The 20,213-nt window shown below is 41.7% G+C and overlaps 1 protein-coding gene across 1 annotated transcript in view; it reads left to right on the top strand.

Moving 5' to 3' along the window:
• The window catches only part of tgfbr1a (transforming growth factor, beta receptor 1 a), a 75,481-nt gene that overhangs the window by 34,448 nt on the left and 20,820 nt on the right, over positions 1-20,213 (top strand). The window contains 3 exon segments of the mRNA NM_001037683.2: positions 6,345-6,578; positions 16,072-16,311; positions 19,604-19,834. Of these exon segments, the coding sequence (NP_001032772.2) occupies positions 6,345-6,578; positions 16,072-16,311; positions 19,604-19,834 (705 nt within the window).

Below are 20,213 nucleotides of genomic sequence, written 5' to 3'. Positions count from 1 at the left end.
GCACGAGTAGCCTATACTGTTCAACGTTTCAGTGAGAGGAGTCATCAAAGGAAAATCTGCTCTTGCTCTGAGAGAAACAAGATCGTTTATTTCTACGACTGCAACGTTTTGCGATGAGAATCTTGTTCATTCCTACAACACGCGGTGCGAGCGAACGCAGCTGGCCACGTTTTGGAGGCGAAGCGGAGATGACGCCGGGATATAAAAAGGGTGCTAGGAAATGCGGAGGAAATCGCTTTTTCCTTTGATCTCGTTTTTTGTGTATTTTGCTGACATGATTATGACTTTCGTTGTTTTTGCTTAACTTTCATTTGGGTAAAATTATTTTGCATTACTTTTGCCCACTTTAAATTTTTTTTTGTTTTTTGTTAAATTAATTTTCGATTGATTTGTTAGTTACTTTTTGGTTCGACATATCCTGTCGATTGAGATATAGGCTACCTCCTTAAGTTCACTCTTTTCTCAGAGTAAGGTGGATAGGAAAGATGTTGTACGACTTCCATTTGGCAAACATGTAGAAAATGTATTGTTAAAGACATCAGGTAAGAGGTGTAGATCATCTTTGTTTTTATTTTATTCTACAGTTCAGTATAGGGAAGAATATGGCGCATGACGCTGAAGACCTTTTCTTTTCATCAGTTTCTAGCGAGGTAAGGGGTTATTCATGAGTTAGAATTGTTTTGTTATAATTCTTTCTTTTGTTTGGCTTTACTATTGTCCCCTTACTTGAGTTTAACAAATTTTTGTTTGATACTTTGTTTGAATTTGCTAATTTATTATATTCTTTTTATAACTGTAAATATTTCTCTTTTTTTGTATATATTTGGGCATTATTCTGGTTTCACTTTTGTACATTAAATACTGTTGTCAGTCTTTTGCTTACACCCTCACATTGTGAAATTTCTACACTTTTTTAAATGTTATTCCTTATAAGCAAGTTTCATAAAAGTTAGGACAGATAGGCATGTGCTTTGTCTACGACACGAATGATATTCCTGTACTCTACTGGAAAACAGAAAAGTTTCCACACAGTTGACTTAAATGTGTCTGGGGGATCTGCAATCTCAATATATGCGAAGCAGCCATCCTGCTTATACAGTAGTGACCGAGTATTATCGCTTACTCAAGTCACATGACATGACATGCACTTGGAAAATACTAACTTTAAAATATAATATTTAGAACAAAAGCTCATCATTACTAATACATTTTAATCAAATGTGATAAAATAAATATGTGTTTAAATTAGTTCAGTTAATTAGATACAGGGGACGTTAACCTCAACAATGGGCAGCAGGGGGCGTGAGAGTACTGCGGTACACGCCGAGAGTTTCGCGATACATATCGTGGTTGGTGTATTGCGATATTTCGGTTCGGTTTGTAATATCGTTACACCCCTGCCGATTAGCCAATACGGGCCTGTTTAGTTTATTGGTGTGACTCGCGCAAGTGATGCTCTCTTTGTTGCAAGGGTGCAGCCATTGTATTTCCAGTGTTTTGAGCTGCTGTGATGTGTTCGCCCCTGTCTAGCGTCTCATCCAACCTATGACCTCTCCTGGAAGCACCCTGAGTCTCCTGCAAATTTATAACGGCCCCTTGATCCCCAAAAATAAATTAAAATACTCTGAAATCATGGCAATGAGAGTGAATGAGCAAGACAACAGATCGCAAGAGGCCCAGTGATGGTCTAAGCTTCAGCCTACATTCCTTCCCTCTATCACCCTCATTGAGGGATCTGCTGTCAATAGTTATAGACGAGCAAAATATTTGAATGGTCTTGCATGCATTTAGGTCTTTTTACATATAACAACTGAAAGATCTGTTTTAACAATTTTGCAAATTCACTAAAAGCTGGCTGGAATTATTAGATAAATAAAACAATTTTTTTTTTACATTAATATTTAATAATATAAATTATTGTAATACACTCATTAAACAGTAGTTTATAGGCCTGTTTCCTTTTAGTAAAGAAGTTAGATTTAAAGGTGTGCATTTTACCTTCAAATGTGAGCTCCAAACTTTTTCTTGATTGAGTCATGTTGAATTCTTCTTTCATCGTTTGCAATGTTTTCAAATTGCATTGTAATTTTTCATAATTTTTATATCTGTGTTTTATTATTTGCTGTAGCAGTTCATTCTGCAGTGGCAACCCCTGATAAATAAGGGACTAATTCAAAGTCAAATGAATGGATGAATCATTTTCTGTAAAGCTGCTTCTGGCCATGACACGGTCACAACTAAATGGTTATAAAAGACGTTTTTAAGGTATATGCAGCATCCTTGATTTATTCTCTTAGGTAAAGCAAGGTCTTCACTTATAGTTTATACTTAGAGGCAAAATGTGCTTAATCCATTTTAAAGCTTGAAGCATTAGAATCAGTGCTCCGTATCAGCTGATTACCATGACAAGGAATCAGTACTCTAGATCAGCTGCAAAAATCCTAATTGGAGCATGCCTAGCTTTGACACAACTTTGCTTTTAGAGCGGCAATACTCCCCCTGGCTGTACAAGACTGATCTTGGTAAGTCAGTAAATGCACCCTTAGGAAAAAGAAGTATACTTAAGTAAAGGTCATGTATGAAAGTAAACTTTATTTAGTAAGTAAATAAGCCCAATAATGCCTAGTTCAGACTGCGTGATTTTAGCCCCGATTTCAGCTTGCCGACAGGTTTTGAGAAATCGCCGACAAATGCCTGAAATCACAGGCAAATCGGTGCTCGTGCACGTGAGTGACAATCACACAGTATGAACTATCAAAAACGCGATCTGAGAGAATCGCCGATGAGTAGCCGATGCCTGAGAGATATTTGGCGTGCTAAATATCTGGAGCTGTTAGCGATTCAAATCATGCCGTGTGAATTGAGTTTTCACTGAAAATAACATCAGCGATAGCCTGTGAGATCCAATGAGAGAGCAGCATTCACTTGCGTGTGTGTGTGTGTATAACTGCTGCAGGCCAGCAGGAGGCTGGGGGAGAAGTTAAAAGCGCTCTTTTTCGGTTTATTTGGACCCACGAAATGGAGGAAAAACTAGTGGAGGTTTGACAGGACTCAGGAGCAACCGTGTCTGTTTGACGTTTAATACAGAAAGAAATTAGTTTATTATCAACGTTTAGGAGAAATGGCTAATTCCCTTTAAACCCAGGTGAGCAAATATGTACATGTTCTACCCCATTAAAGGCTTTTTTCTCATTATGTAGTTAATAACAAAAAATATAATACGTGTTTTTGGCTGTGAGACGTAGTTTGGACGAAGTTTTCGGCGATTCTTTCTATAGTAAAGTCATGCAATGTGAAAGCCTGTCACCGATCCATCTTGCAGTGTAAACAAAGCAGCGACGAAACGCAAGCCCAGATAGTCATGCAGTGTGAAAACATCTGTGACACGACTACTTTGAAAATCATGCAGTCTGAACTCGGCATAAGATGCATTGCCGCGACAAAAGCTGCACACTTTGTGGACAATAATATAAAAATAAATGTTCATTTTTAGCTTGTGTTCTGGACTTGTCCTAACTTAAATCATTTCTGGTGGTTAATGTTTGATTCGTTTTCTGTGATTCTTTAGCACAAGATATAACTAGATCCACAGGTGGCACTGTTTGGGGTTACTTCAGAGGAAATACAGTTGCCTTCTGCAAAGTGTAAAATCATCGATTTTTCGACTTTATTGGCACGTAGGGCTATTTTGTAAATAGGAAGGATTATGTCCTCCCACTCATGCTCAGTGAATTAGAGAAAATATGTCTTGTCTTTATTTGGTAATAATCAGGTTTTTATTAAGAGAGTCTAAGGGGGAATTTTTTAAGGTGTGGCATAGTGGCAACCTTTTATTGATTGTGTGCAAAATCTCAAATAATTTGATTTTGCTGTACATATGGTATGTATGGTTATTTGATTGTATTTATTATTTTTTTTAACATTTTATGTATGTGTATGTATGTGTATTTATATATGTGTGTGTATGTGTGTGTATATATACACATATATGTATATATGTATGAATATATATATATATATATATATATATATATATATATATATATATATATATATACCTGTATATATATATATATATATATATATTAGGGTTGTAACGATGCACGATATGAAATCGAAATCGCGACACTCAGATCTACGATCCTGTGTCGCGGTGTAATAAGGGAGAATCGCGACACACCCCGTACCTTTCCAATAACGTCACGCATGCCTGCAAAAGTTGAGCTAGTTGAAGAAGAACGTGAGGAAACACTTTTTTTCCGCTCGACATTACGAGCACTGCTCCGTTTAAGCCCTCGCAATAAGCGTTTAACCGGGAGAGCTTGCACGGAGCTTTTAGTAAGGGACTGTCTGAATGTGTCAGGAATATCAAAAACAAAACCAACTTAACCCCGCTTGACAACCGACAACGGCAGAAACATTGCCAATGCTGTCAAAGCATTGTTGTTAATGTGGCTGTGCAGAGAGAGATGGGCGTTCACCAGATGCCCCGACTCCTCTGCAGAGGAAACTTTTCTGTAACCGTGCTGTGCGCTTTCTGTTTAACCCTTTGGGAGTTACGTTACATGCTGACTGACAGGTGCGCGATGCGTGAGGCCAGGAAACAGGACGAAGCTTTCAGTTAAGATGAACACAGTTTCTATAGTTATACTTTATTTAGAGATAAAGGTATATGGCTCTGCATATAATCACTCTATCTTGCTGGAGTTTATAGCCGTTTCGCTTTACTTCAGGACACATTAATGCTGCTCTGAAGGTCTAATCGCTGTTTTAAGTTATCCAGAGCTGTATGTACAAATCTCGAATATCACAATAGTATTAAATATTACAATTGTAACAACACAGACAGCAACACTTATGCACAATCGATACCCAGCTGATTCAGTCGTTTTATAAGAGGACCGCGCTTCTTCTCTTCTTTTTTCCTTGTCAACATAAAAGCAGTGAGATGCGCCTTGCTTTCGGCTTATAAAGCATGTATGCACATTAATGCAATAGCATATTTAAACAACAAAACTGTTTACAAAAAGTCTACATATGCGCGCGTTGTTGTTGTTGTCTTTTCATCACGCAGCGCTCGCACTTGACCCGCGAGGGAGAGAAAGGAAACCATCAGGACATATTCTTTAAAATAATGATTTCTATTAAAAATGTAAAAGGTTTTGTTATTATAATAATAACAGCGGGGCATTAAATAAATGCATATTTTTCTTGGAGCGAGCAATTTGAGGAAGTCTGCGATATTTATTTGACGGAAGAAAAAACATGATTGGAAAAAAACAGCCTATGCCGGTTATTAAAAAGAATCAGTCAGTATTTTCGTTTTGTAATATAAATTAATTATTTAAATGAGAATAATTTAGGGCAGTCCTATTTATTTTATTCATTTTATTTAGATTATTCTGCTCTTCTGTGCAAAACACTGCAGGTGCGTGAAGATGCTCTGTTGTTCTGTTCTGTTATTAATATGCTAGCATTTAAAAATAAATCAGTAGCCTATTTTAAAATGCAATATTTAATGTGTCAGACACAAAATAGACACGTCAATTTGTTTAATATAAAATTAATAGTAATCTGACCAGTTAACCGTTAAAACCGATTAATGAGCGGCGGTTGTCGTTAGCAAAATTAACCGAAATGAGCATCCCTAGACTTTTTCTATGTAAGAGAACTTGATTGAAAAAGAATTTTCAACATGCTTGAACCATCTACACAATGGAGTTTAGTTCTGTTTGGTTTTTCAACAGTATTTTGTTACAAATTAAACAAAAGTGATATAGCTTTGGCTATTTATTTATTTTATATATGGCTATTTATATTGTTAATAATTTGCATTGTTAATATTGTTCTTTGATGTTTAGTTTATAAAGATTTTTCAAATGTTATTTAATAAAAAATTGTTTTAAAAATATTTTTTCCCACCCCACACGGAAAAAAAATCGTCAAACGAACCGAATCGTGGGTCAAAAATCGTGATACGAACCGAATCGTGGGTTTGGTGTATCGTTACAGCCCTAATATATATATATATATATATATATATATATATATATATATATATATATATATATATATATATATATATATTACACATTTTTTTTGCTTGTACGGTTGTACAGTTCAAATAATTGCTCAGTATTTTTACTGCTGTCATGAAAAGAAACAAGTTAACAACCATGATTCCTTATGTCGGTGTCTATTTGAACAGCCGGGCCATGCCACGCCCCCCACCGTGCAGAAAACACTGGTGAATCTGTTTGGGACAATGATTGTGCTGTTGAATAAGCCGACCATCTAAATGTTTCCTAATCTAAAGTCTCTTTCTATGTTTTTTTCTGAATCAGGACTGCTGTGTTACTGTGAACGATGTGTCAATCGGTCGTGCAACACAACTGGACTGTGTTTTGCCGTCATCGCTAAGTCTTCTGGACAGACCGTGACACAGGAGCATCAGTGTATTCAGCAGGATGATCTTTACCCCCGGGACAGGCCTTTCCAGTGCGCTCCTTCCAACAACGGGAAGCATCCGTACTGCTGCAACACTCACATGTGCAACAAGAACCCAAAAGTTATCCCAGGTGAGCAAATAATATACTCATGATGAACATGGAGTGGGCTTGTTTTGTGTGTTTGCAATGCCTGAGTTTGTGTTTTAAGGTTATAGAGTATATTGTGACACATGTAGAGCTTTCTTTTGTTTTTTACTTTGCTATCCAAATCTTTTATTTCATTTGGCTCTACATCAGCTTTGAGTCGTTTTTTTTTTTTTTGTGGTAACCTTGAGCTCCCAGATGCAAGATGTATTCTACCAATACATTTCCATGCCTCTTTTATATATTAAAGGTGAATTGTGTCCTGCAGTATTCGGAAAACCTTGGCTTTCACGTCACAGATAGGGAGGTTTAATAATGAATATGCAGTTCTCTTGCTTTTCACTTTCTACAATGATGAAATTGGTATGGACATGAGTGCTTGGCTCTTTAAAGTCAACTTTACTGCTTTAGGTTTTCATTTCATAGAAATGGCTTCAATTAATAGAGTTTTTGTTTTGAGGCTTTGATGCAGCCTGTATTAATGTTACACAGGTGATTGACTCAAGCATTTATTTATTCATAACATTTTTTATGAGCACTGATCTGCTTCTGAAGTGCCCCTAATATTCTCTATTTGTGACCAAAAATGTCTTGTTGCACAGGTCAAAAACACATTGTATGAGTCAAAAAATATGTTATGCCAAAATATTAGAATTTTAAATTAATCAAATTTCATTTCCTACTATAAATATATCAAAATTCAATTTTTGATTAGTAAAGCACATTGCTAAGCACTTTATTTAAAGGGGATTTTCACTGACAGTATTCTCTTGAACTCTCATATTCCAGATTTAAATAGTTGTATCTCAGTCAGTTATCATCATACCTAACAAACCATACTTCAACAGAAAGCTTATTTACACTTCAAGTTTTTGATGTATGACTGTACATTTCAAAGGATTTACTATTATGGCTGTTTTTTGATTCGCATTTTCTAAAAGAGAAAAATGAAAGAAATAGTAATTTATCAGGTGGTAAAATCAACATAAGCTTATTCTGAAAACGTACATCATATACATTTCTGGAGATCATGAAATATGTAGCCAGAAGAACGGATGGCTGCATTAAATTTTTAAAGCGAACGATACTGGTGGTATGATGGCGTTGCTTTTCCTGCTTACCAGCTGTCCGCTTACCTCCGTATGGACGGCTTTTCCACTGTTACTAGTTTGTCTAGTGGCTTGCTGCGTATGTCAGAGGATTTGAGATGCAGAGCAGAGTTGATGCCGATGACTGGGTTTGTGTCTGGTGAAGAATGTTTCCTGAATGCACGTAAGACAAAAGCATAAGCCAAAAAATAAAACAAACAAGTCAATAACAGGGTGATAGTGTGGTAAAATCTGAAAATGTGGCAAAAATCATTCTGCTGGGAGGCCTTTTCTTTTTTTTGTATTGTTTTTTAAAACACTGTTGGTTGGGTTTAGGAAAGTGGGTAGGCGCTGGTTAATCGGTGCTTTTTAAAACACTATCAGTTGGGTTTAGGGATAGGTGGGGGGTATTGGTCGGTCAGTCAGTCAGTCAGTAGGTAGACAGCGGCCACTAGTGAATTTACACAAGAAGAGCAGGTGCAAATGGCACTCGAGAGAAATTTAAGATCTGAACTAAACTCTAAATTCTGAACTTTACTATAACTTCTATATTAAGTGGCTTTGACACAATTTACATTGTAAAAGCGCTGTAGAAATAATTTTGATGGTCCATTTGTTGAATATATGTTACCTTGCATCTACCAATTTTCATTAGATTATAAGTAGACTGTTAGGTTTGGGGTTGATGTAAGTTGGCATGCACTTCCTAAGTTTCTTATAGTCAGTTAAATGTCTGTTGAAGAAGCTGTATCAACAGATATTAAGCAGACAGTCTACTCAAATAGACCATCAAAATAAAGTGTTACCTTGAATTGAATTGAATCTCAAAAAGCGTACAAAGCGGCCTCTGGTGAATTTGTGAAAACAAAAACAAATGTGGACGTATTTGGGGCTCTCCAGAAATGTATATAGAAGTACATAATCAGAATGAGCCTGGGTTGGGTGAAATGGTTTGAGATTTCAGAATGAAGTAATACGTTAAGCTTATAAATACTACTTATTGTTTATTCCTGTTACTGAAACACTGTTATTATAACCTACTTTTTGTGTCTGTTTTTTTCTATTCTCTATGTTTATAATCATATTTAAGCAAGCATTCTTTTTTTAAACAGTACTCCAATGTGTTTCAGTATGATCCAGAATATACCCTGCATTTATTGTATTTTTTTTAATTATTTATTTTTTTGTTCATATTGATCATGTAAGTATATATTTTCTGGAGTTTTCTTAAATTAAACAGCCAGTAAAATGAGATGGCAGAGGCAGAAGACTCGGTGTTTGTGCTGATTAAAGGGATTTAAAGTGATCCAGTTTATGCCAGCAGAATGTTTGCCGACCACATGCCAGAATAGAAATTGGGGAAAAAAAATAGTTTTCTTCTTCAAAACTGTTTGTGTTATGGATCAAAACAATCAGTCAGCATAAGTTGATTCAGCCACTTTTCACCACGGGAATTTAAAAATACTGGCAACAAAACTACCAAAGGACAAATAAGAAACGGTTTGTGTACACTTTGCCACTTATGCCACTTTGACTTCCTTGACTTTTTGAATTCTAATAACAGAATAATTTAACTGTTTGACATTTTTTTCAAAGTTTTGCTTTTAGTTCAGATTAGTTAAAAATCATACATATTTAGTACAGCTTAAGTAGAATCAGAGAGAAAACAAAACATGCTAGTAATGCTTTCAATCTAAAATTGTCAAATTTTATATTAATGTTCTTCTCAAAATGTTATTTAAACTGTTAATAGAACATTCCATCCACAGTGTTTTCCTAACATTTAATTTAACTTATAATAACTCTTATTAAAACGTATATATTATCATATAATAACGCTGCTGTTTGGTTATAATAACATTATTAAAATGATTTTAGAATGTTCCAGTGTCATGTTATATTAATGTTCTCAAAACATATTTTTAAAAGTCTTGACTCTTGACAGTTCACATTCTGATAATATTCGAAAAAGGTTTTCTATCAACTTTATCATGATTGTTCAAAACATTTTTTAATAACATTATTTGCCTCACCATTATGAATGTTACAGATGTTCTGTAAATGTTTCCCTGGTTTGTAGTTCAAATTGTCAAAATCTCGTGGTTTATATTGTAAAGTTTAGAAAGTTCATTTTTGTTTTACTTTTGTTGTATGAGTGTGCTTAAAGCAGTGGCTTTGAAAACTTTCTTGAATCTGAAGCTCACCTTTTTCAGAAACTGTATTTAAAGACTTAAGTGGATAAGTTGTGGTATAAAACATATACCAGAGTAACGTTCGAGGTTACTAAAGTAACCCTTCGTTCCCCGAGGAGGGGAACGGAAGCACTATAAGTGGATTTGATTGTAAAATCCACGCATTGGGAGGTTCGGTTCAGAAGCTACTCGTCTGAAAGAGTATTGAACGGGCCAATTAAGAATGAATTGGCAGCGCAAGCCTGCGCAGGTGAGCGGCATAAGCAATCAACTGAGTATATAAGCTCACCTGGCGCCAGCAGACGCTATCCTTTTTAAGCTGAAGAGACTTTCAACAGCTAAGGGACAGTCATTATGGCGACGGAGTATAGTGCTTCCGTTCCCCTCCTCGGGGAACGAAGGGTTACTTTAGTAACCTCGAACGTTCCCCTTCGGGGGGAACTTCAGCACTATAAGTGGATTTGATTGTAAAATCCACGCATTGGGAGCCCATTGAAAGCGCCATAATGACTGCACCTTACCAACACCCCCGATGAGGAGATAGTCAAGCAAGCGTGACGCACCCACATCATGGGGGGCGCGGTCCTCCAACGTGTCCCTGGCCCTAATTTATCCTACTTCAACAGAAGTTTTACGGATTTAGATATATTTTTTGGGAAGTCGTGAGCATCTAGATAATTCTAGGAAAATACGACAGTACGTTGGGAAGCGTGCAATCCCGATAGGGAGGATGCTGCGGAGGCCATCCGTTACCCAAGGGGGGATAGATGGCAGAATTTACATATGGACTAGCCCTAAAAAGGGGGAGTACGCATAGCAAAAGAGTGGTTAGCGGGGAGGGAAGACACGGGTCCGCCCAGGGGGGGGACTTAACCGTGGCGGAATAAGCATATGGGATCGCCTAGTGGGGATCACGCATAGCAGGCACCTTTACCCAAAACGCGGGCTGACCAGCGGGCAGACCTACAACGTAGTGGGCCAGCAAGTGACTCCTCCGCTGAGTCAGTGCTGGGGGCCACGGAGGAATCTGCAGGGCTCACCTGACGGGGAACTTTACTGACAGATAAAAAGGCGCACGTATCTCCGTGTTAGGGAAAATGGCGCAGCAAGCGTGTTTCAACACCCTACCGAATTGTTTCCTCAATCACCAAGGGTTACCTAATACCCTTGAGGAAACCGGCTCCACTCGCAGATTGTAAAACCTTGCAAATGTGTTGGGTGTCACCCAGCCCGCAGCTCTACAGATGTCTGTTAGAGGGGCGCCGCGTGCGCGCGCTCGAGAGGATGCGAAGCTCCGAGTGGAGTGCGCACGCGCTCTCGGGGGACGCGCTCATCTCGGCTCTGATAGTGAAAGAAAGGCATCCACAATCTAGTGGGAACTTATTTCGGTACGGCACTTCCCTGCTGCCGACCGCTATAACAGACGAAGAGCTGCTCAGATGATCTAAACTCTGAGTGCGGTCCGGATAATACGCAAAACGCGAACTGGACAATAAGAAGGGCTGGGTCTGCCTCCTCCGAGGGCAGCGCTTGCAGGCTCACTACCTCGTATTAAAACGGAGTGGTAGGAACCTTGGGCACATATCGCGGGCGGGGTCTCAGGACGTGAGAGAAGCCAGCCCAATTACAGGCACGAGTCACTGACCGAAAAATGCCTCCGGGTCCCCGACCCTCTAATCGATATCAACGCGACCAGCAGAGCTGTCTTCAGGGACAGAAAGATAATGAGTCGAGGATCGAAGGGATCTGACGCGGCTTGTGTAGCGAGGGCGAGATCCTAAGAGGGCATGAGAGGGGGCGGGGTGGATTAATTCTCTTAACGCCCCTGAGGAACCGGATGATGAGGTTATGCGTTCCCACGGTGCTGCCAGCCACCGCGTTATGAGAGCGGAGATGGCAGCCACGTAACCTTGAGTGTGGAGGGCGACAGCCTGCTCTCCAACTTCTCTCGGCGTAAAGAAAGCACAACGCTGATCTGGCAAATTACGGGGGTCTTCTCAGCGAGAGACACACCATTCAGTGAATAGACTCCACGTCAGGGCATAGGCGCGCTCGGGGAGGGGGCTCTAGCCCGAGTGACGGTATTAGCCACCGCAATCGGAGGTTACCTAAGTCTTCCTCGCGTCTAAAATCTCTTCAAAGATCGGCGAGGGTGCCAGGTGGTGCCCTGTCCCTGAGAGAGTAGGTGCTCTCTCGAAGGGACTGCCAGGGGAGGGCTATCGCGAGGGAGAGCTCTGACATCCAGGTCCGGTTGAGCCAGAGGGGCGCAACCAGCAACCCGTTCCTCGTCCTCCCTGACCTTGCACAGTAACTGCGCGAGCAGGCTCACTGGGGGAAACGCGTATTTGCGCGTGCCCCGAGGCCAGCTGTAAGCCAGTGCATCCGTGCCGAGAGCACTCGGTCAGGGAAAGAACAACTGGCAATGAGCGATCTCGGGGGAAGCAACAGATCGATCTGGGCTTCCCCGAATCGCGCCCATATCAGCTGAACAGACTCGGGGTGGAGTCTCCATTCTCCAGGACGCAAGGCTGCCGTGAGAGCGCATCGGCTGCACGGTTGAGCTAGCCTGAATATGAATGGCGTGCAGCGATTTCAGCCGCGGATGACTCCAGAGGAGCAGACGGCGGGCGAGCTGAGACATGCGGCGAGAGCGCATACCCCCTATACGGCTGATATACGCCACCGCCGCCGTACTGTCCGTCCTGACCAGCACGTGTTGCCGCTCCAGCACCGGAAAAAAACGGTGGAGAGCGAGGAACACTGCCAAAAGCTCCAGGCGATATGCCAATGCAACTGGGTACCTTTCCACAGGTCCGCAGCCACATGCCCGCAACGCACAGCCCCCCAGCCCGTGTTGGAAGTGTCTGCTGAAACGACAACAAGACTGGACGCCTGTTCTAGAGACACCCAGGCCTGTAGGAACGAGGGGTCGCTCCAAGGGCTGAGGGCGCGGCGACACAGCGCAGTAACAGAGACTCGGTGTGCGCGCGCGTGCCATGCGCGTCTGGGGACTCGATCGTGAAGCCAGTGCTGAAGTGGTCTCATATAGAATAATCCGAGCGGCATGAAGCGGCTGCGGATGCCATATGCCCCAGGAGCCTCTGAAATAGTTTCAGTGGGACCACTATTTTACTGTCGAGCTCTCTCAGACAGTGAGAGACAGCGCGCTGCCATGGTGACCGAGTCCAGCTCCAGCCCGAGAGAAGAGATCCTCTGCACGGGGGCGAGTTTGCTCTTTTCTCGGTTGACCTGAAACCCCCACAGGTGGAAGTGCCAGAGCACTTTGTCTCTGTGCATAATCAACTGCTCCGAGAGAGGGCAAAAATCAGCCAGTCGTAAAGAAAGAGTATGCAGATGCCCGCGAGCCGAAGAGAGCCCGAAGGGGAGGGCTTTGTATTGCCAAGCTCGACCTTCAAACGCAAACCGCAGAAACTGTCGGTGGCGAGGAAGAGTGGAGACATGGAAATACGCGTCCATCAGGTCTAATACTGCAGACCAACCCAGAGGACGAACGCACCGGAGGATGCGCTTCTGCGTGAGCATTCTGAACGGCAGCTTGTGCAGGCAGCGGTTCAAAACGCGCAGATCTAGGATTGGCCGTGACCCACCGCTCTTTTTGGGCACGATGAAGCGTGGGCTGTAAAACCCGCTCTCCATCTCGGCTGGAGGGAGCGGCTCGATTGCATCCTTCGCCAGGAGGACAGCAATCTCCTCTCGCAAGACAGGGGCGGACAGGGGGCTGACCCTGGTGAATACACACCCGTGACTTGGGGGGCCGTTTCGCGAACTGAATCGCATAGCCGAGTCTGATTGTGCGTATGAGCCACCGCGAAGAGCTGGCCCGCGCTAACCAGGCAGGCAGAGCTCTCGCTAATGGACTCATCGCTACAATCGCTGACGTACCAGCAGTGGGGCAGCGCGGAGTGGGTGTGCTGATCCGGGAAGCTCGCGGGTCCCACGGAAAAGCTGGAGGTGAGATATTTACTCTCACTCCAAACCCGAGCTCCGGAGGGGAGGCTCGAGGGGTGGGAGAAAGGAGACCGTCCTCCCAGCGCTCGTGAGCCACTGGCGAAACGCACCGAATCTACAAGCTAGAAAGCATAGCGTCCCAGACTGGCAGATTTCGGGCTGTCACATCTGGGGAAGTGAAAAGTGCCCTTTCATAATGTTTTCATGGCAGTAAAAAGTGCCGTTGGAAATGGGGCCCCGCCCTCCAGCGGGGAAAGAGCAAGTTCCCTCTTCTCCAGATGGCCTGTCCCAGGGGCGCTTCGCGGTCCGTTGCCGGACTTAGCGGCGTTCTGGGCAGGGGGGCTGCCTGCTTCCGAGGTGCCCGACGCGCTCACTTCGCCGGAGGCGTGTGCGGGGGCGGAGCAGCTCTTATAGGCGGGCGCCTTCGGCGAGGAGCAGGTATGAATGGCACGGCGGGCGGAGCGGGCTACGGACTGCCGATAAGACATCACCCACCAACTGCTCTCTCACCGCCTTGAATTCCTGGGTGAATTCACAGACAGTGTCGCCGAACCTGGCTGGGGATATGGGAAAGTCAAGAAAGCAGACTTTGTCGACTTTGCGCATATCAGCCAGGGGTGGCGCTCCTGGACCACTAATGTGGACATCGTCCTCCCCAACGCACACGCAGCGGACTCAGTAGTCCGAAGAGCTAAGTCGGCGGCGGTGCGAAGCTCGTAAGCCTGGGCTGGACCCACCCTCGTGCAGCTCGGCCAGCGCCTGCGCTTGGTAGCGCTGGTAGGTGGCTATCGCATGCAAGGCGGAAGCAGCCTGGCCCGCAGCTATGTAAGCTCTAGCTCCGAGGGAGGTAGATAACTTACAGGCTTTGGATGGGAGACGAGGCGGACCCCGCCAAGAAGAGGCGCCGCGCGGATTTACCGCCATCGCGCACTCAACCTGAGGAATCGCCACATACCCCCTGGCTGTTTCACCGTCAAGAGTGGTTAGGGTGGAGGAACACGCAGCACGAGCAGAAAAAAAGTGCTTTACAAGACCGCGTGAGCCTACTGTGCACCTCCGGGAAGAAGGGAACGCCCCTCTAGTCGGTCCGGCCGCGGAGCTGGGGGATAAACCATCTCCAACCCACGGCCGAAGCAGCCCGGGAAAGCACGGCTAACATGTCCGTTTCAGGATCCGTAGTGACAGCGCTCACCAGCCCGAAGCCCGATAATCCGTAATCACGCGGATTATCTCTAGCTGAAACCCTCAGATCTGCCCGAGTGCCCGCTGCAGAGCAGGGGACAACTGGGGTGGTTCGCCCTTTTGCAAAGGCTAACCGCGATCTTGCGCAACAGTCATGGCATCGCAATGACGACATGAACTGCCCGCGAGCAGCGCATTAACATGCTGGACCCCCAGACATGTAACGCAGTGCCCGCGCCCATCATCCGAGGACAGGAAACCACCGCATCCAGAAACGCACAGTCGGAGCGCCGTCCTGATAAGGACGTGCTGCACGACTGTGTTGCTCTTTCTGTGAAGTTTGCAACTTTATACGCACCGCTCTGGAGGACCGGACCCAAAGAACGCCAGGCAAGGGAGAAACCCAGCTCGACCGTCTGCCACTGCGTGTACACACTCTGGACCGGGAGAATGCTCTCGTTCGCTCAGAATCGCTGGTCACAGCAGGAGGAACCCTCATCGACTCGATCAGAAAGTCTCTGAAGCGAAAAGGATAGCGTCTGCTGGCGCCAGGTGAGCTTATATACTCAGTTGATTGCTTATGCCGCTCACCTGCGCAGGCTTGCGCTGCCAATTCATTCTTAATTGGCCCGTTCAATACTCTTTCAGACGAGTAGCTTCTGAACCGAACCTCCCAATGCGTGGATTTTACAATCAAATCCACTTATAGTGCTGAAGTTCCCCCCGAAGGGGAACTAGAGGTTCATTCTGCTGTGGAGACCCCTAATAAATCAAGAACTAACCCAAAGGATATTATGTGATTGATTGAATACAGTTGATGAGGCTCTCTGCTACTCATGATGTTGAAATAAATCATAATGGCAGTATATTCATAAATGTTAAATTAAAAAATATTTTTATTTTAATTATATGAAATTTATTTTAAAAGTCTGTGACTACTGTTTTATTATAACAATTTTTACATGTAAGAACAAAATCCATAAAATACCAGACGGCGCACTCTTAGCTTAAAGCCTAAAATGTGTGCTTTGATTCTACCTGTTTCAGAGTTGCCTGAAGCTGAACCCCAGTCTATGAGTCCCATAGCCTTGGCCGCAATGATTGCTGTCCCCATCTGTGTGCTGAGCTTTGTGCTGGTGCTGCTTTTCTACATGTGCCATAATCGCTCAATCATCCACCATCGTGTGCCAAGTGAAGAAGACCCTACTATGGACCACCCATTCCTTGCTGATGGCACCACACTTAAGGACCTCATCTATGACATGACCACCTCTGGATCAGGCTCAGGTACTGTATATTACAGCTTAGACTTTTATAATCTTACTAAAAATTAGCCTTTTTTCTATTTAAACATTTTTCCCACACATTATGTTTAAATTAGAGATGTGGGATATTGGAAACTAAATTGTGTTCCATAGCACTAATTTGCAATGCAATATTTCACTCTTTGTGCCAGAACCTTGGCTGGTTTGAATCTGTGATGTATTAATAAATCTACACTGCCTGACAAAAGTCTTGTTGCCTATGCAAGTTTTTGGAACAACAAATAATAACTTGACTTCTAGTTGATGATTTGGTATCAGAGGTGGCTTATATGACAGGCAAAGGCCTCTACATTGTTAATATTTTACCAAAATAAAATATGATCACGCCATGATTCTTAATTATTTAATCAGGACAGTAAGGTCTGACTGTGCTAAGACAAAAGTCTTGTCACTTAACAGAAATAATGCACAGTATAGAATATAAAGTCATGGTGCAGTGGAAAAAGAATTCATATTGTGTATGACTCACAATATTAATGAGCAAGGAGGACTGCATCCATACATCTCTGCAATGACTCAAATAACTTATTAATAAAGTCATCTGGAATGGCAAAGAAAGCGTTCTTGCAGGCGTTCTTGCCTCGTCCTTCATCTTACCCCAGACAGGCACAATAATATTCATGTGTGGTGACTGGGCTGGCCAATCCTGGAGCACCTTGACCTTTTTTGCTTTTAGGAACTTTGATGCGGAGGCTGAAGTATGAGAAGGAGCGCTATCCTGCTGAAGAAATTTCCCTCTTTTGAGTTTGTATTGCAATGGGCAGTACAAATGTCTTGATACCTCAGGCTGTTGATGTTGCCAACAGATGATTCATCAGAAAAATCTACCTTCTGCCACTTTTCCAAATGATCAACTAGAAGTCAAATTATTATTTGTGACAATTACAACTGCAATCGACGGCAAGACTTTTGCAGGGCAGTGTATTAAATATGAAACTAAAACCACCAGTAGACACCATCATTCATCCAAACTATTCATTTAAAACGGCTGATTCTTTAGAAATGAGACAAGTGACAGTCTTAAAAGATTGTGTAATTAAGCTATTTTCCCAAATCATTTCTATTCAAAACTGATTAATTTAGGACTGAAACTGCTGTGTTCTGAGACACAAATTGAAATCTTTATTTTAAGAGGCAGTATAAAATTTAAGAACAATTAAAATGAATATTTTATTAGTCTATAAATATAACACATTCCAACTAGGGGTGCAACAATTCAATCCACACACGGTTTGGTATGTATCACGGTTTTAGGGTCACAGTTTCGGTATGATACGGTTTGTGCTATGCTTAGAAAAAAATGTCTACAGGTCAATTCAAAGAACAATAAGTGAAGTTTCATAAGCTAATTTCGAGAGGAGCACGTGATATGATTGAGCACTGCTGGCCAATCATCTGTAATCAGCAACAATCCAATCAGAGTGATCCTAGCTTACTATAAATGGATAATTTTCTCCTCACTGCTCTATCTTCGTATTGGAAGAATCCCCCCTTCCACCCCATCTCCTCCTTTTCCCCCCTTTTTCTAAGGGGGAAGCTATCTAGACCTACCTGATCTCGGATCCCCTGATATGCTTATTGACCAGGCGGGAGCCCTGGACTCAAATATCTCCGAGCTCAGGGTTCTCTCCTGGGACAACATGCCAAAAAATCTTTAAATGCTAAGCATATCTAAGTGGGAACTCTTGAAACATAATTATTGGGTAACAAACACCTGACAATGCAACAGCTCACACAAATGAAAAAAAAATAATAATAATAATTTTAATAAAATAAAATTAATTAATTAAACATTTAAAATAAATGATTTTAATTAAAAGTAGGGCATTTTGAAAATTGTATGTTCAAATAAATTGCCTGATAAAAAATAAAGAGAAAAACATCTCAACTTAACAGTTTCAACCAATTATGCAGAAAATAATTGTCAATACATCTTAATAATTGAACAATAATTGATTACCTCTGTTTACATTATGCTTGCATTACCAAGGCAGCAACAAACTTTTATTTATGATTTCTATATAATTGTGTTACCAGATTGTTATGATTCAGCGTTCGGAAAACTAAAAACTGTGCTTAGCAGACAGCGGGTAAACAGAGTGAATAGCGGGTGTGATCAGGTGTGATCACCTCTTAGTATGTAAACAACAGATTTACATACTAAGAGGTGATTGGACAGGCCTTCACACGTGCTATGTATGTGGAAGGTATTCGGAAGTGTACAATGGCGGAAATGCTTTTTTTGCAGTTGTTTTATTAACAAACCAATATTAATAATGCATATATTCAGAACTGCGGATCACAGGGCACACCAAACCGTGGGAGGACAACGGGAAAATATGTTTTTTTTTACAGAGAACCACTGCATCCCTAATTCAAACTGCAAATCCCAATTTTTTTTGTGGAAGGGGATTGTGTTGTTTTTATGTGTCTCTCTTTAAATGCAAATGAGCTGCTGCCACCTGCTACTTTCTTTAAAAGGAACAACAAAACAAAAACTCTTATCTTTTTATTGGCATTTGCCTGTTAAGAGATTTGTAAATTGATGGATATTGTAGCATTCCCAGATGCAAACAATCAAGGCGTTAAAAGGAGTTCAGAAAAGCTGTTTACGGATTACTCTCTTTGGAGTAATATTAGTCCCTTTGCTTTGTAACTTTGCACATAATTTTCATGCACAAACAGCATATTTCCGCACTTAAGAAAGTAAAAAAAAACATAATTATTCCCATTTGATATGCAAAGATCCCATCAACTCATCAAATCCTTTTTAATTTGCTTGTATTTGCTAGTTGTTTTCCCTGTAAACCCAATCATAAATCCCAAAGTGCGCTCAGGCCAATTTAATTTCCATAACTTTGCCTTCAGTGCCCGTTGGGAACAATTGAGGATGTGTAAATCAACAGTTTATTGCTTCCAGTGTGTTCGGAGCCTCACTCCAAGTTGAATTCATTGTAGGTTTTTCTTTAGTCCAGAAGCTCTTTTGTCTAAGCCAAGGAACGCTAAATTTGGCAGTGCCTTTGATCGAATGTTTGTTTTTCAGCTCCTTTAAGCAGGACTGTCACAATCTCCTATCAAAAATTGTGCATAAATTTGAAGATTTGGCTTGTTTGCGTGGCTCTCTTATGCTCTGCTGGCAGATATTGTAACTACACTTTTTTGAGGACAAAATGCATCTTTATAATTATAACTAAATATAAATTAGAACAAACACAGTGAGCTTGAGTGGAGTATTTTTTTCTTGTGGTCTTCAGGTTTGCCTCTGCTAGTGCAACGGACCATCGCCAGGACCATCATCCTCCAAGAGAGCATTGGGAAGGGCCGTTTTGGAGAGGTGTGGAGAGGCCGCTGGCGTGGAGAGGAGGTGGCGGTGAAGATATTCTCCTCCAGAGAGGAGCGCTCTTGGTTCCGCGAGGCAGAAATCTACCAGACTGTCATGCTCCGTCATGAGAACATCCTGGGCTTTATTGCTGCAGACAACAAAGGTCAGACAACAGTGAAAGCAGTGAGTTCAGTTCAGTGTGTTTGTGTGGATAGTGTTTCACATTTGCTCATCTTGAAGGTAATATTCACACTCACTGAGTAACAGTTCAATGCCAAATCTTTTATCTAGCTGCTTATGCTGTATTTTTAGAAGTTTCAATAATTGTAATAATTTTTTGTAATTTTTTATTTTATTTTTTTTAATAACATTTATTTTAAATAATGATACTAATTTAATAAGTGTAATACTTGTATATATTTTAAATTTAATTTTACATTTCTAATCATTTTTATATTAATTATTTTATACATTTTTTGATAATTTTTATAATGTTTTTATATATTTTTTAATAATTATTTAAAATATATATATTTTTAATT

Source organism: Danio rerio, chromosome 2 (genome assembly GCF_052040795.2).
Source record: "Danio rerio strain M-AB ecotype USA chromosome 2, GRCz13ab, whole genome shotgun sequence".
NCBI classification, from domain to species: domain Eukaryota; kingdom Metazoa; phylum Chordata; class Actinopteri; order Cypriniformes; family Danionidae; genus Danio; species Danio rerio.
The sequence above is the reverse complement of the archived record's forward strand: the minus strand, read 5'-3'. Positions and strand labels throughout refer to the sequence as shown.